This window comes from Drosophila kikkawai, chromosome X (genome assembly GCF_030179895.1).
Source record: "Drosophila kikkawai strain 14028-0561.14 chromosome X, DkikHiC1v2, whole genome shotgun sequence".
Lineage (NCBI taxonomy): Eukaryota > Metazoa > Arthropoda > Insecta > Diptera > Drosophilidae > Drosophila > Drosophila kikkawai.
Genome location: NC_091733.1, coordinates 32,493,805 through 32,508,527, shown reverse-complemented (window position 1 = coordinate 32,508,527; position 14,723 = coordinate 32,493,805). Strand labels below are relative to the sequence as shown.

Sequence of the window (14,723 nt, the reverse complement as noted above, 5' to 3'; positions counted from 1 at the left end):
TTAAGAATCATAAGTGAATAAGTAAAAATGATTTAAATTAACAATAAGCGATGTACTTTTTGTTAGTTAAACTCATTGGAGAAATGTTTTAATTAGAATAATAAATAGTAGTTAAAAATTTAATTTTTCTCTTTTGTTTTATTTCAAATTTTAATTATCTAAGAATCTTTTAGAAAATAAATCTTAATAATAAATCTAAATAAATCTCATTAAGTAAACAAACCCCACATTGCAAAATGTTTCAATTAAAATAAAAATAGAAATAAATCAATTTAATTTTTAAAAGTTTTATTTAAATTTTTTAATCATCAAACCAATACAAAATAAATCTTCTTAAGAAAAAACTAAACAATCGAAGGAGACTTGCGTTTACCGCAAATTACCCTGATAATCCTTTGATGGCTCTCATTTCTTTGTTTTCTTTCTATTTGTTTTTTTTTTTAAGGCCCACCACAGGATCTCCTGATTGCCTGTGAATCTTGTAGGCTTTTGCCATTCCTAATCGCCTTACTATTGCCTGATTCCTGGTCCTGGTCCTGGTTCTGGTTGTAGGGGAAGCCCCTTAAAGTCCTTTAAAGGCTGTCCGCAGTGCCTTCAATGGAATTTTCCAGCGTCACCGCAAACTTTTCAGTTTTCCATGTTGTGTTTTATTTTATTTTTGCATTTTTTGTTACCCCATTTTTCACGCCCGCCTCTCTCTCTCTCTCACGCTCTTCTTCTCTCTTAGTTTGCCTGCTTTTTGTGTTCTCTCTTCCATGTTACATTAAATTGAACAAATTCTGGCGAAACAACAACAAAAGCGGCACTGGGGAGCATAAGAAACTGCAGAGAAAATGGGGAGAAAAAAGGGTAGAAGAAGGGTAAGATCGAGAAGTCGAAGGATTGATACCCTATGAGTCTGTATTGTGTAAAGAAATGTATAAATTCGTTGGGCTTTATTTTGTTTTATAAGTAAATTGTGTTACAATAAAAATAAAAATATAAAATATAAAAATTATTGATAATATTAAAATGGTAATAATAAGAATATTATAAGTAATAATAACAATAATTTATAAATAAAAGAAAACTGCTCTCAGTAGTTGCTTAAAAATCTTCAAAACTTGGAGTAAATCATCTTTCTAGATATATATACAGCCCGTATACCCTCTCCAAAAAGTGTATGAAAATGTCTGCTAACTTTTTTTGCGCGGCCTATTCTCGTATATCGGTCCTTTTCGCACTAATTACGGCACACGTTAACTGTCAAGCGCAGAAAGAGGGGAGAAGGCGTGGGGCGAGGGGTGCGGCTGCTGCTGCGGTACAGCAAATTAAATGAAATTCTACAAAGTTTTTTAGTTGCCTGTTTTTTTTTTTTTTTTTTGTCCTAGGCAGCCAACTAAGAGTACACGGAGTATAATAAAAATCAGAGCGGCCAAACTTTATTTTATGCCCCGTACTTTCTGGCCTCCACCATAAGTATTTAATGCACAGTCTTCCAGCGATGTCAGTGGATCAAAAGCGTAATGAAAACTTTTACTAATATAATATAAATTATTAAATTTGGGAAAAGCAAAATATATGTATATTTTCATAGAATCTATAAATAATAATAATAATAATAATTTTTTCTTTTCAAAAACATAACTTTAGCAAAATCCCTAAAATTTCAATTTAAATTCCTATAAATTCCCCATAGCAACACCTTTAATGGCCATGTATCCCAGCATAATGGTGTAAAAATACAACTAACAACCAATTAGGAAGATGCCCAAGCTGAGGTAAGCCAGGGCCAGTTGCCAAGTTAGCATGATGAATGCAACTGGGGGCCAAGGGGATGCCCGGGATCGGGATCGGGATCGGATCGGTGCTTGTTAAAATTGATTGCCGGCCAGAAACAGAATAGGGCCAAAGACAAAGGCAACAACTGCTTAGGCATGTTACCTTTTTGCCGCTCGCCTAACCTGGCCCAAAGAACATTGATTTATATTTGTATTGACACTTCACCCTGTCTCCCCTGCCCCGCCCCCTGTTTGTTTGCCTATCGCACAAATTTGTCCCTGTCATTGTTTTACAAGCAGCCTCCTCCTCCTCGCCCTGCTTCCCCCGAAAAATCGGAGACAAATACAGAAATAGAGAGAGAGAGGCTGAGGGGAAATGAAGGCGCAGCAGAAGAGGTGGCGGAAAATCAGGCAAAATCGATTGGGCCAGAGCTCCAGGAATTATTTTAAAGCTTTGGGGAAAATGAATAAAAGCCATACAGATTTCAGAAAATAAACTATAATTAAGCCTCAGCCGGGGAAGAATTTGTATAAATTTTATATATAATTAATTACATTTTATAGATTTTATATATAATACTGTCTACGATTTTTATGTTAGTATTTATATTAAGGTAAAGTTATTCTATAATATAAATCAAACAAGAAAGAAAGCTAACTTTGGCCAGCCAAAGTTTGTATTCCCTTGCAGGTAACAATTGAAATACATATATCATAACTAAGCCAAAAATGCATTAATTTCGATTCGGAAAGAAGTTTTGTGTAAGTTTTTATTAATTTAAAAAAACCGCATACCAAATTTAAAATTTTAAGAAATCACATTTTTTGGCCATTTTTGATAATTTTAATGATGTATCAAATGTACCTTATCAAATTTCGCAAAAATGGCCAAAAAATCGATTTCTTCCGGACATATCTAGAAAGATTCCCTTGTTGATGCTGATCAAGAATATATATGGTTTATGGGGTCGGAAATGATTCCTTGACTTAGAAAAATATTATTTTGTATTATAAAATCTGATTTTTTATATTAAAAATCTTCTTGATTTTTTTTTAAATTAAAAATATCATAACTCGGCCAAAAGAGCACTGCGTTGCAAACTTCTGACTGAAATTATAATACCCTGCAAGGGTATAAAAATATATACAAATATATTTATCATTATATTTAAAGCCCTATGTTTATATCAGGTTTTTAGTCTTGTTTAAAATTTCTATTTTTAAATTAAAATTTTAATAATTAATGGGAAATATACATATAAATATTCCTTAAAGTATATATATTTTTTATTTTCAAGACTTTAAGGAATAAAAATCTCCGTTTAATTATTAAAATTTAAATGTACAAATATAATAAATACAGGTATATAAAAATCTGATGTATACATAGAGTTTCAAATATAATATATCATTATTATATATTTAATATAATATAATAATAATTATTAATAGATATTTTATACATTTTGTTGTAATATATTATTATTAGATATTTAAAATAATTTAATATATTATTTTTATATATTTTTCCCAGACACAAAAATATTTTTGTACCCCTTCAAAACTATTATCAACTCAAAAATGTACAAAATTAGAAAACAAATAACAAAGGCTTTTAAGATACACACTCTGATGTGACTGATGTGTGTGTGTGTGTGTGTGTGTGAATACTTAATTTCTGTGCAGAGGAGAGACTACTACACACTTCAATGGTCTCGCTTCCGCTTGAAACTGAAATTATTTCAAAGTTGACACACGAAATTACCATTGATAAATGCCGGAAATGTGCTCCTCATTCCGATGGATTCACAGCCACTGCCACTCCTCGTTCCCCTGTGTTCAGAGGGTATGCAGGGCATTCCGGGGAATCCGGGGAATCCGCCTCCACAATGGCCATGCAAATTGGGCACGGGCTGCATCGAACCCCAGTCCGAATCCGAATCCGAGTCCGGATCCGGGGGTGGGAGGGGGTCCTGTGTTTGTGTGGCCTGTGTTTGTGTGGCCTGTGTTTGTTTAACTCGGTCATCAAGTCAAAACAAGGGGCGGAATGGGTTACAAAAAAAAAAGGGGAAAGCAGGGCAACCGTATTTGATTGTGTTGAATGCAGCATGATTGGAGGTTTCCTTAAAGGACTGCCACATATATGTGTGTATCGGTTGGTTGTCACTAACGACTTCCTGCAATTAATGTCCATGTCAGCATCATCGCCTGGCAGCTTGATTTGGCCTCGGATAACCCACAGGCCAGAGCGAAATGGTAAACAACTATCAACCTATCGACTATAAATAAAACAAGCGCTTTATTTAAATGCAATTAGGTCATTTTTTTTTTGTGGGAATATATTACATAAATCTTTTTCTCAGGAAATGTATATTTTATGGTAATTATGGCTAGGTTAAGTTAATTATAAATAATAGTTAGGAGCAGGTATTAGGGAGGTTCAAACGAAAAAATATGAAATAAATCTTTCTCTGATTAAATAGATTTTGCATGGTAAAACATAATTTATATCATTAAAAAATATGAATAAATATTAGAAATTATAGGGGTTTAATATTTTAATATACAATTAGGTGAGTTTTTTTATGAAGAAATGTTACATAAATATTTCTTTAAAGAAAAGTATATTTTATGAGAGTTTCAACAAGGTTTAAGTAATCATATTTATTAAGAACTGCTTTTATTGAGATTAAAACGTAGAATAAAATTATTAAAATAATACATAAATAAATCAAAAAGTGTGGGATAATCTCAAGGATTTTTTGTATTTATTTATTAGTTGATAACCTTCTCCTTAATTATTTATTAAATACAAATAATAATCCTCAAGTATATCCCCCACTTTTTGATTTGTTTGTTTATTATTATTTAATTATTTAATAAATAAATCAAAAAATCCTCAAGTATATCCCAATCCTTTTGATTTATTTATTATTTTAATCATTTCATTCTACGTTTTAATCTCAATTTGAACTAATTTTCGCACTTTGCCTTGTCCTAGTGGCTCTCATCTTGTATCTTGTATCCTTGAAATTGTTATTTTCCACTCTCCATCTGTGTGTGCTTTCTGGCCATAAGATGAAGTGGTTTATTTTTGGTGCGCCTTTGGCGATCGATGGCACCGAGTTATTTTTGACATGTCGCCCTGTCAACGTCAACACAACGCTGACATCCAAGTGGCAGGCCAACACCTGAGACTGCCAGCTGAAGAGAGTCCTCCCCCAAGTCGTCCTCCTCCTCTGCCGACTTCCTAATGCCATTTGCCATTCGAGAGACAGAGCCATCGAGTGCCTAATGATGCAGGATGTACACGCCACCAAAAAATATAATTGAAAACATTTCAGTGTCAGCTTTTATTTCATTTAAAAAAAAACTGTACTTATTTTCTGTGCATATTTTTAGTACAGTTTTTTAGGAAACTTTTTTTTTATTTTGTAGATCATCTCTTGAGATTATTATCATTTTTTGTTGCCGTGCACAGAGAGTCCTGTGTTTGTTTATCTAACGAGTAAATACGATTTTAATTAAATGTAAATCACATTGTCAAGCCACACACACACACTCGCAGAAGAAGAACAGCAGGCAAGCCATAAAAGTTACTCCAAAAGCAGCGGGAAAGCGGATGGAAAAGTGGGAAAGGAAAATGGTTGTGGAATGGCGAGTCTCTGAGTGGGAAAAGCAGCAGCCTGCCAGCAGCCTGCTTGCCTGCCTGCTGGGTAGACGACGGAAAAACACAAACAAAATATTGCTTTCGCATGTTACTCATACATATGCCCCGCTGCTCGGCAGCTCAGTAATCCTGCCGCTCCCAGCTCCATCTTCTTCAGCATCATGGCCCAAACACCCTTGAGATTATTAATTAAAAGACAAGAAAACATAATTTCTAAATTTCCATACAAAAAGCAAACGGAGTTGGGGGCCCCCAAAGACAATGGAAAAAGGGAATTGGAATTTGGAATTGGTTCTTTTTGGGCAGAATGAAGCACACATGTGACAGGATGTACATATATGTACATATGTACATACACACATACATTATTTATGTACATACATACATTCTTCCATATCGTTTTGCGCCAAGAAATTACAACTTTCTCAAAAGCAGCGCCAGACTGTGGGAATACAAAAAGAAAGAGTTTTCATTACAACAAATTTAATAAGTAAAACAAACAACAAATATCTCGCATGCTTGTAGAATACATAAATGTGTATTGCACATATGTACATATGTATGTAGTTACATCAATTTGTAGTTCGTCTGGGGAAGAATTCACCCGTTTCTACTGGGCCAGATTTGCTTATTTAGGGGATAAACACACGAGCTAACCCAAAGCTTTTTTAGTATATTTTTACTATGGTTTATCGATAAACTTATTTGCATGATATGCACAAAATAAGTTAAATTACAAAAACTAGTATTAATTAAGTATTTAAGTAGCCAGTTAAGGAGTATCTCTGTTGGGGAAATACATCGATGTAATCAATAAAAAAAAAATAATAAAACAAACAAAACAGCAAACAAACAGCTGATAAAATTAACTAAAATGCAGTTGTTCTTAAGTTTAACTACATTTTTATATTATACAAACAAAACAATGCTGAAAAACCATTTGAAAATCTTTGTGCTTTACTTTATTATGGTTTTTACCGATATCATATATAACGTTTTCATTAAAATGTATTAAGTAAATATATATATTTTATATATAGTATTCCAATAACAAAAAAATTTAAACAAAGAAGTTGGTATTTTAAAGGCCAATCCCCTAGTGCTCATAATACCAACTTATGTTTAGCAATTCTGAATTTTTAAGCGATAGTTGCATAGTGTAAACGTTTTAAATGCAACCCTTGCTCAATGCAACTCTGTGCCTAAGGTTGACTTCCGCTATCGCTTTTGACTTATCGACCTCTTAACTCGTCTCTTGCGAAACGAACGACACGTGTGTGAAAGAAAAAAAATTAAAAAAAGGTGAGAAATATAATAAAATCATAAAAGTGTTAAATATGTGAAGTAGTGAATGCGATGAGCACAGCGGGGTAACTCCTGCTGTATTTTACAATTTAAAAAAAGGAATAAAACTTCCATTTGTGTCTGCAGTTTCCAAGAATTCCCTTCTAATTCAGATTCTTATATTACTTTCGTTCTTCCCAACTTCTCCCAGCGACAATATGGCCAATCGTCAGAACAAGGGAACTTTGTCTAATCATTCCTCCCCTGAAAAGGAGAATGCCTGCAATGGTGTCGATGAGCCCGAGGGTCGCAAGACCTTCAGCTCGCCCGATAATTCCAAGAAAAGGGTTTTATCCGAAATGAACGAGATCAATGCCAGTAACTTGGCTCAGAGCAAGATGATGCAGGAGAGGGCCGCACGCGAGAAGGCCAAGCGGGAGAAGATCGAGCTGGAGCTGGCCACGAAAGAGGAGGCCAAGCTAGAAGAGGCGGAGAAAGAAGAAGACGAGAAAGAAGAGGCTGGGCCAGAAAAGGCCGAAGAAGAAACTGCTGAAAAAGAAGAGGCTGATCAGGAAGAGGAGGCTAATCTGGAAGAGCCGGCTGACCAGGAGGATCTTGCTGAGCTAGAGGAGTATGATGAGGAGGAGCCTGATGAGAAGGAGGATAATCAGCCAGAATGTATTGACGGAGAGAAGTACGAGACGGATCTGGATGAGCTGGACTAAAGCTTCGATTTCATTTCAAAATCAAATAAGACCAAGGAGGCTTGATATATGTAATCCAAATTAATCAAGGAATCTACAGTCTTCATATCAGCCACACAAACACTTGCAAAAAATACTTGACACACTTTCATTAACAAATTTTTATCAATAAATTAACCCCACTTTAAACTTTATATAAAAAAGTGCCAATTGAATTATTTCTTTATATATTTAGTTTAATTTTGGATCCGAATAACCCTTCTCTGTGTATACATATATGGTATATATTCCCCACAGAGATTGCCACCTGGCTGGCTGGTGGCCCATCAATTCCGCAATGACACCGGGAAGGCAGCAGCTCTCACAGGCGTTTGAATTGATGATGCCGTTGATGGCGCTGCCAGGAAAGTCTTACGACATGTTCGTTCACCTCGGCTCAAAGGCCGGATCCGTCTCCGCCTTCGTCTCTGCTGGCTCAGCTCAGCTCCATCTCCGTCTCCGTATCCATCCGTGTCTCTCGCAGCAGCCACAAAAGGCATGTGCCATTGTCGTCGTTTATGCCGTCAAAGTGAAAATCCATGCGAGAAATTATATGTCAAAGTTTCACTTTTGATATGCCAAAGCATTTGCGTACAGCCCACAGAGGAGGGCAGAGGAGTGGAGGCCTGGCCTCCCTCCATGCTGGCTTGGCACTGCAACGCGGCACGCTCCACTGACGCACTGACAAAGACACATTTGCGGGCCACACAGCGCTGAAGATGAGCAATGGCAATGACGACGGGCTGTCAGGAGGAGAAGGAGGAGGCGGAGGAGGAGCCGGAGCAGGGGGAGATGGAATGCGGGGCAGAGTGCTACCAATTACTCGAGTTACTGGGCCAGTGCAAGTCCGGGTCCGGGCTTAATTTTTCAGGTCGCTTGGCCAATGCCCTCAAGTGGGTTTTCCAATGGTTTTCCTGGGTATTTATATATTTTTTTATACTTGGTTTAAATTGTATTTATTTTAAATAATACGTAACTTAAGCTGCCATTTCTAGGTATTTATATCTTTTTGTATCTTATTTTAAACAAGATTAGTTTAAACTTTTAAATTCAAGGCTGATTGCAGGGTATTTGGCGAGGGCTATAACCCCTTGTCTCTTCTCCATTGCAGTTGGCTGTGCGTTGTCCTTTGGTTTTGTCTATGCGAAAAGGCAATGTCTTGCCATTCTTTGGACTTCCTCCTGCTCATCCTGGTCCCTGCTACCGCTTCCTCCATCCACTGTTTCCTTTCACTGTTGATTTTTCCTTGGGTCTGGCGCCATGACCTGCACTATTCCGAATTTCCACTGGGAGTATATCTGATCTGATCTGATAGGGAGCTCCTTAATTTCCAGAAGCTGGATCTGCCACTAATCTCTTTGTAAAGTATGAAGCCGAATCCAAAGAAGGCAGCATTTATAGTCTGTCGTTTTGTGTTAGTTATTTCTTGAATGTTAATTAAGTCGGAAAGAAACTCTTTCCTATTTTTAAATTTGAGGGGAATCTCAAGGGTCGATGCTTACCCGCTTCTGTGGGTCGGAATTTTCCGGCATCTTCGGCATCATTCAGAGCAATGTAATCTACCCTACTTTACAGTTGACAACCCAAAGAACCTCGCTGCTCCTCCTTCTCGTCGGTTGCGGTTGTGGCTCCGTTCGGAGCAAAGCATTTCCCGGGCTCTGGAGCTGCATTCCGGAATCCGGCCATGGATCCCGTCCTCAATCTGCCCGGGTGGCCGTTGCCTTATCAATGTTTGCGCACTTTGCTTAATTTGATTTCGCATTCGGCGCTTGGGCTTTGATTGTGTTTGTCCTCGCAGCTTAGCTGGCCACGCTGGCAGCCGCATTGAGTGGCCTGGTCACACTGCTCCTCCTCCTCCTCCCGGGGGGATTCCTCTGCGGAAAAGGCTTCTACCTCAAAGCAATCAAATACGATTACTGAGCTCTTTAGGGGAATATGAATTGTTTATAAATTTTAAAAAAATTAAATACGTGTTCATTTCTCTTCTTTTCTTGGAAATTAAATGTGGAGCCCACAGATTGATGACGGATCAATGGCTACGTAATTCTCTCGCTGAGATTCGGCTGGAGCTGGGAGTGCTCTACTCCTTCCCCCTGGGCAATCTGCAAGGCCCCTTGACAGCCTGTAGAATTTATCGGGCCCATTAAACGCAGCGCCACTCCCTTCCATTCGATTCTTCGCCAGCTATTGGCAGGGGAGGGAGGCATGGGTTGTGGGACCGGGTTCTCGCTATCCAGCAACACTGACATGCAATTTATAGCCCCGACTGGTAATTGACAGACGCTCCTTTACCCCTCAGCTGGGTCCTTGTTGCTGCTACTCCTTCGGTTTGCTACTGCTGCTGTTTATTAATAAATTGTCACTTGCATCTTCTGGACCCCGGGAGAGGCTGCACTGGGAGTAACTACCAGCTAAGAGGGGGATATCTGAAATTATAAATAGTATAAAAAAAATTTCAGCAGGTTTCATGAAGCTCTACAGCTGGAAACATCTTTAAAATATAGCTTAAAAAATATTTTAATAATTTATTTAGGTTTTTAGCAACAATTTGTTTCCTTCAGTGTGGCATTATGGTTGATGGCCACTTGGTTAGTGGGCAATGCTAGCAAGATAGAGAGGACGGCAGATGGAACCCATTGCCAATTAGTTGCCATCATCGTTCATCGCTCCCACCACCACCATCACGGACGCTACACGGGGCATCCTTCGTCTCCTTGCCTAATCCTTGTTAAGCTTCATCGAAATTGTATCATTATCATATCGAGGAGCTGCCATTTTTGGCTTACACAATGCCAGGGGGGGCTCCTGGAGTGGGCTTCCAGCTACCAGCTACCAGGTTTCCCGGTTTCCAGTGCCCAGCTTCGTGTTTCCTTGTCCCAGCTCCAATATCCAGCCACACTTGTCTGCTGTCTGGCTCCTGCTCCTGCGATACCTGAGGGAAATCTCCATCGCTCTCCATCGCCCAACGTCTCAATTCAATCTGTATAATGCTCGGCGCTTGGCTCGAGCTGCTTCTGCTCCTGTAGCTCCTGCAGCTCCCTTGCCCGTCTCCTCCGGCTTCGATTTTGGCGTTAACAAGTTTTCTCCTTACACTTCTTTATACGCTGCCGTCCGGAGTCCAGACTGTGGACTGCTCGGAGTTCGGAGCCGCAGCTTAAGCTGCTTATTATCCCGCGGGGCTTGGTCTGGGTATCCCTCCTCCGCCAGCACTAATTGGATTTCTCCGAACAATGGCCAACTATCCGGGACTTTTATCTACGGCAAAAAAGAAAAAATTCAATTGCAGCAAAATGGCAGCGAAAATATCATGAAATTATAAGCGAATAATTTAACCAAAAAAGAGAAACAAGTTGCTGTTTATGTTTGGTTAAAATATAATATTTTGATAGTTTCTTCTAAACCATTTGTATAAGTGAATTGTGTATATTTTTTGTTATAAATTATTACGACGACCACGTGCGCGCTTCCACTTATAGGAATCCCTCGCACCAATCGCTGAGGCACTTGTGACAGTCGTGGGCCTGCTTGGTGGTGGCCTGGCAGACCTCCTTCATCCAGTTTTTAAATAGCTCCTTGTCTTTCTTCAGCACCAGGAAACGTCCCAGCAAGACGTAGGCCTACACAGAAAGATATAATTTAGGGGAGATTATTATAATCAAGAAGGCAAACAAAAAGCTAATAATGCAGTTTGGAAAGGCTAGATTGACTCGGCTGCTAATGCTGAACAAGACCCCCTTCCCTGCATTGCAAAAGTACAAGCTACTAAAATTATAACCCCATGGTTAGATTTGTATTACCTTGTCGTAGCCCGCTTCGTTAAGGCGTTCTCCCAGCATCTCGCTGATGCCTGCCAATTCGGTCACCTCCTTGTCGCCCATCGGCTCGTTCACAAAATTATTGTGTTTCATAGAAGTAGAAGTAATAGTCATTGTTATATTTGTTTTATTATTCGAGTTCAGACAGATAAAGTTTGACGAATCGCCGAGAAAAGTGTGCCAGTAGATTTATCCAGCCGGAAGCCAAAAAAGCTTTGTAGACAGAGCGAGAATTTGGTCACACTAAATTCCTAATAATCCTATCCTATCGTACGATATTATCGATATATTGCGTATATTTTAAAAACCAAAAATAATTCTATAACATTTTAGATTTTAATTTTTATTTAAATAGCTCTTTGAGGGGTATGATCAGCATCAACAGCTGACTAGAAAAAAATTATCCAAAGGAGGCTTAAAATACTTCAGTAAATTTTTTGTAGGAGGCAGTAACCTTTTCATTTCCATTTCATTTTTCAAGTAAAAATTCCACAAGCACCAAATTACTTTTAAACGTAAGCCAGGGCTTTGGAAATTTATCCAAAAATTTTGTAAAATTCGCATCTGTAACAGGATCAACATGAATCGCCCGATACCCATCGAGGACGAGAAGAACCGCGCACAGAAGCAAGTCCGGAACACTCTGTTGACCTTCGCCATCACCTGTGCCCTCATCCGATTCGTACCGATCATTGTCAGAAAGATAAAATCCTAAAGCCAAACTGCAAATGGAGTTTTTCCAGATAAATAAATAGTAGACTTTTGCAAGGGTAAATATTTTTTGTGAGAAATAAGAGCTTCGATTTCAACTCAAACAATCGGGGGATTATTACAATATCCTTGGGGTCAAGGAATATGGTGTCCTGTCTGCGACTCCGCCTCATCACTTACGGTTAATTGTGATGGCAACGGGCGCAAAAAGAGCACATAATTCATGGCACTCGGACAGCAGTTACGGCGGCCAATGCTAACAAGCACATTAATAATATCGCAGGCAGACGCTCGAGTGGCGCCCATGGACCATTGGCCATTGGCAGCTTACTGGGCACAGTGGGGCTTTGGCTACAAAATCCAGAAAAATAAAATATAAAGAAAATATATAGAACATTTATCGGCACAATAAGGATAATTAGGGTTACTCTTCAATATATGTATTTAATAGCTTTTATAAGCTTCCAATAATAATTATTAATATTTAAAAAAAAAATCTAAAAAAATATATAGAAAATATATCGGGACAATCAGGATAATTAGGATATTTATACGGAGCAAGGACACCCATATAAAGGGTTCCTTTATTATATTCCCTCCTGTGAATCTCTGCCATCGGACGTGGTCGGGCATAAAATGCAGTTAATTAATCATTTCGGGGCAAAAGTAGTTGCGGCTTGATTTATCTTCGGCCATAAGCGCAGAGCGAGGGCCAAGTTAAAGTTTTTATCTGGCCAACTTCAGACTTTTGGGCTGGCGCCCAGGCCTTGGCCAAGTTATTATTAAAAAAAGAAAGCGTCAACAGGCAAACCGCAGCGACAGGAAGTCACTGGGAGGGACCAAGGACCCGGGAGTGGGTGTGGATTTCAAGGGGTTTAAGGGAATGCGAGGACTATGCAGCTATGAGTCGATTAATTAAACCACAAGCGTTTAAGCGGCAAACCGCAGGGTGGCAGTGAACCTGCCAAGTCGAGTTTACTTTAATTTGACTTTCCCTGGCACACACACACACTCGCACACACTCGCTCGCTCAAAGAGAGCGCCCGCATCCGGCGCTGTGCCCGCTGCTTCTTCAACTTCCGGTCCCCACGCGGCAGAGGCAATCAAATTTCGTATTAATTATGTGCTTAACCAAACACCTCTCACACACACACACGCACACACATGCATACTCTGGCAAAAGGACACTCCAACACACACGTACACACACGCAAAAGAGGACAACATCATCAACACGGCAAACAGCAACGAAAACAAGCGTAGGAGCAGGCCAAAACGGGCCCAGATAGTGCTGTTATTAAAGCTAACAAATAATAATTGAATAATAACTTTATTCATTTTAAGAGTTCTTAATTTATTTAGTTTGTGTTTCAATTTTAAGTACAAAATTATAATGAATAGGAGACCATATTTATTGGCATTTTTTAAACAAGACTTGAGGTTATTTTTATTTCTTTATACAAGTGCTCAAAATGAAATATAAATTTCATTTTCTTTATTATTTTTTTCTTTAATTTATTGAGAATTTTTTAAACTTGGAAATATTAAAGATTAAAATATGTTCATGCGTCCTAAAATATAGTCTTTTTTATTTGTTTTAAAATATGAAACTTAAAATGCTTTCCAGAACTTTAAAAACATAAAAAATAGCTTACAATTTCAGATATGAAATCTTAAAAATGTCCATTTCATAATAACTATAAAATGTTAATTTTAAGAAATTATTTTACAATTTCAAATAAAAAATTATAACCTCCAGGCCCTTGAATAGTAGAACTTTGTGCATTGACTCTTAAGCAAGTTTAAAGTTAATTTTATGTTTGAATACAAGTGCTTAAAATTAAATATAAAACTAAAATTTAAAAATTTAAATATATTCTTAATTTGTTATTATTATTTTCCTTGGAATTTTTCAAAATAAAAATGCTTAAATAAAATATAAAACAAAAACCAGCAAAATTGCATCCATTAAATATAGAAGCATTTTCATGCAGTCTTCTTTATTTTTAAAAATTTAAAATAATTTCCAATATTTCAAAAACATTAAAAAATAGCTTAAAATATCAGCTATTAAATTTGAAAAATTTCCATGCCATCTTCAAGTGCAGCCAAGCTGTCAGCACTCCCGGTGGCGGCTGCAAAATTGTAAACTGCCAGCCTGGGGATACGTTGACGCCGACGTCGGCGTCTGGCGTTGGCACAAAGATTATGCCGGAGTTCGTACCCGCAGTCATACCCTTCCCCTCAACCCCACATCCACCCCCACCCGTACCCGAATCCTGAAGCGGCAGAGGGTCAGGTCAGAGACAGGCGACAAGGCAATAATTCTTTGGTTTCCACATTCTGCCGCCGCCGTTGTCGAAAATCTTTTTGCGGCTTATGTTACACCATCCCCACCCAACACCCACCCATCCTGGCCGGCCAGATGCGGGTCCAGATGGGCGGCAGTGGGCGTGTCCGCTGGGACGGGCGACACATGTTACGGGTCAGTGGCGCTGCTGCTGCTGCTGCCGCCGCCGGCTTACACTTTTCGGTTTAGATTTTATTCATTTGCATATATGTATGCATGCTTATGATGAGATTTATTTATTTGATTCTCGCCCGTTCCCGTTCCCGTCCCCGCCCCCTTCCCCCCTTTTCTTGTAGCCTTTTTTTGTGAGCCACGATTATGGCCGGGTTAAGTTGCCGGCGATGTGGAATTTAAGCTAGGTGTCACATCGGGAAATAAATGGTTCGCATC

At 38.5% G+C, this 14,723-nt stretch overlaps 2 protein-coding genes across 2 annotated transcripts; one reads left to right on the top strand and one right to left on the bottom strand.

Moving 5' to 3' along the window:
• Positions 1-6,616: 6,616 nt before the first annotated feature.
• On the top strand, positions 6,617-7,621 carry LOC108085243 (glutamic acid-rich protein-like). Its single transcript, XM_017181793.3, has 2 exons — positions 6,617-6,732; positions 6,926-7,621. Exon 2 carries the CDS (start codon positions 6,933-6,935, stop codon positions 7,437-7,439), a length of 507 nt encoding a protein of 168 aa, XP_017037282.1. The 5' UTR covers positions 6,617-6,732; positions 6,926-6,932; the 3' UTR covers positions 7,440-7,621.
• Positions 7,622-10,813: 3,192 nt separating this feature from the next.
• On the bottom strand, positions 10,814-11,451 carry LOC108085253 (barrier-to-autointegration factor-like). Its single transcript, XM_017181804.3, has 2 exons — positions 11,255-11,451; positions 10,814-11,074 (listed from the first exon to the last, which is right to left on the bottom strand). The coding sequence occupies exons 1-2, from the start codon at positions 11,384-11,386 to the stop codon at positions 10,928-10,930; spliced, it is 279 nt and encodes a 92-aa protein (XP_017037293.1). The 5' UTR covers positions 11,387-11,451; the 3' UTR covers positions 10,814-10,927.
• Positions 11,452-14,723: the final 3,272 nt, after the last annotated feature.

Excerpts from the sequence above, each read along its gene's own strand:
- LOC108085243 (XM_017181793.3), top strand. The coding sequence starts at position 6,933 with ATGGCCAATCGTCAGAACAAGGGAACTTTGTCTAATCATTCCTCCCCT.
- LOC108085253 (XM_017181804.3), bottom strand. The coding sequence starts at position 11,386 with ATGACTATTACTTCTACTTCTATGAAACACAATAATTTTGTGAACGAG. Across the intron at positions 11,075-11,254 it reads ACGAAGCGGGCTACGACAAG|GCCTACGTCTTGCTGGGACG; the intron begins GTAATACAAATC and ends CTTTCTGTGTAG.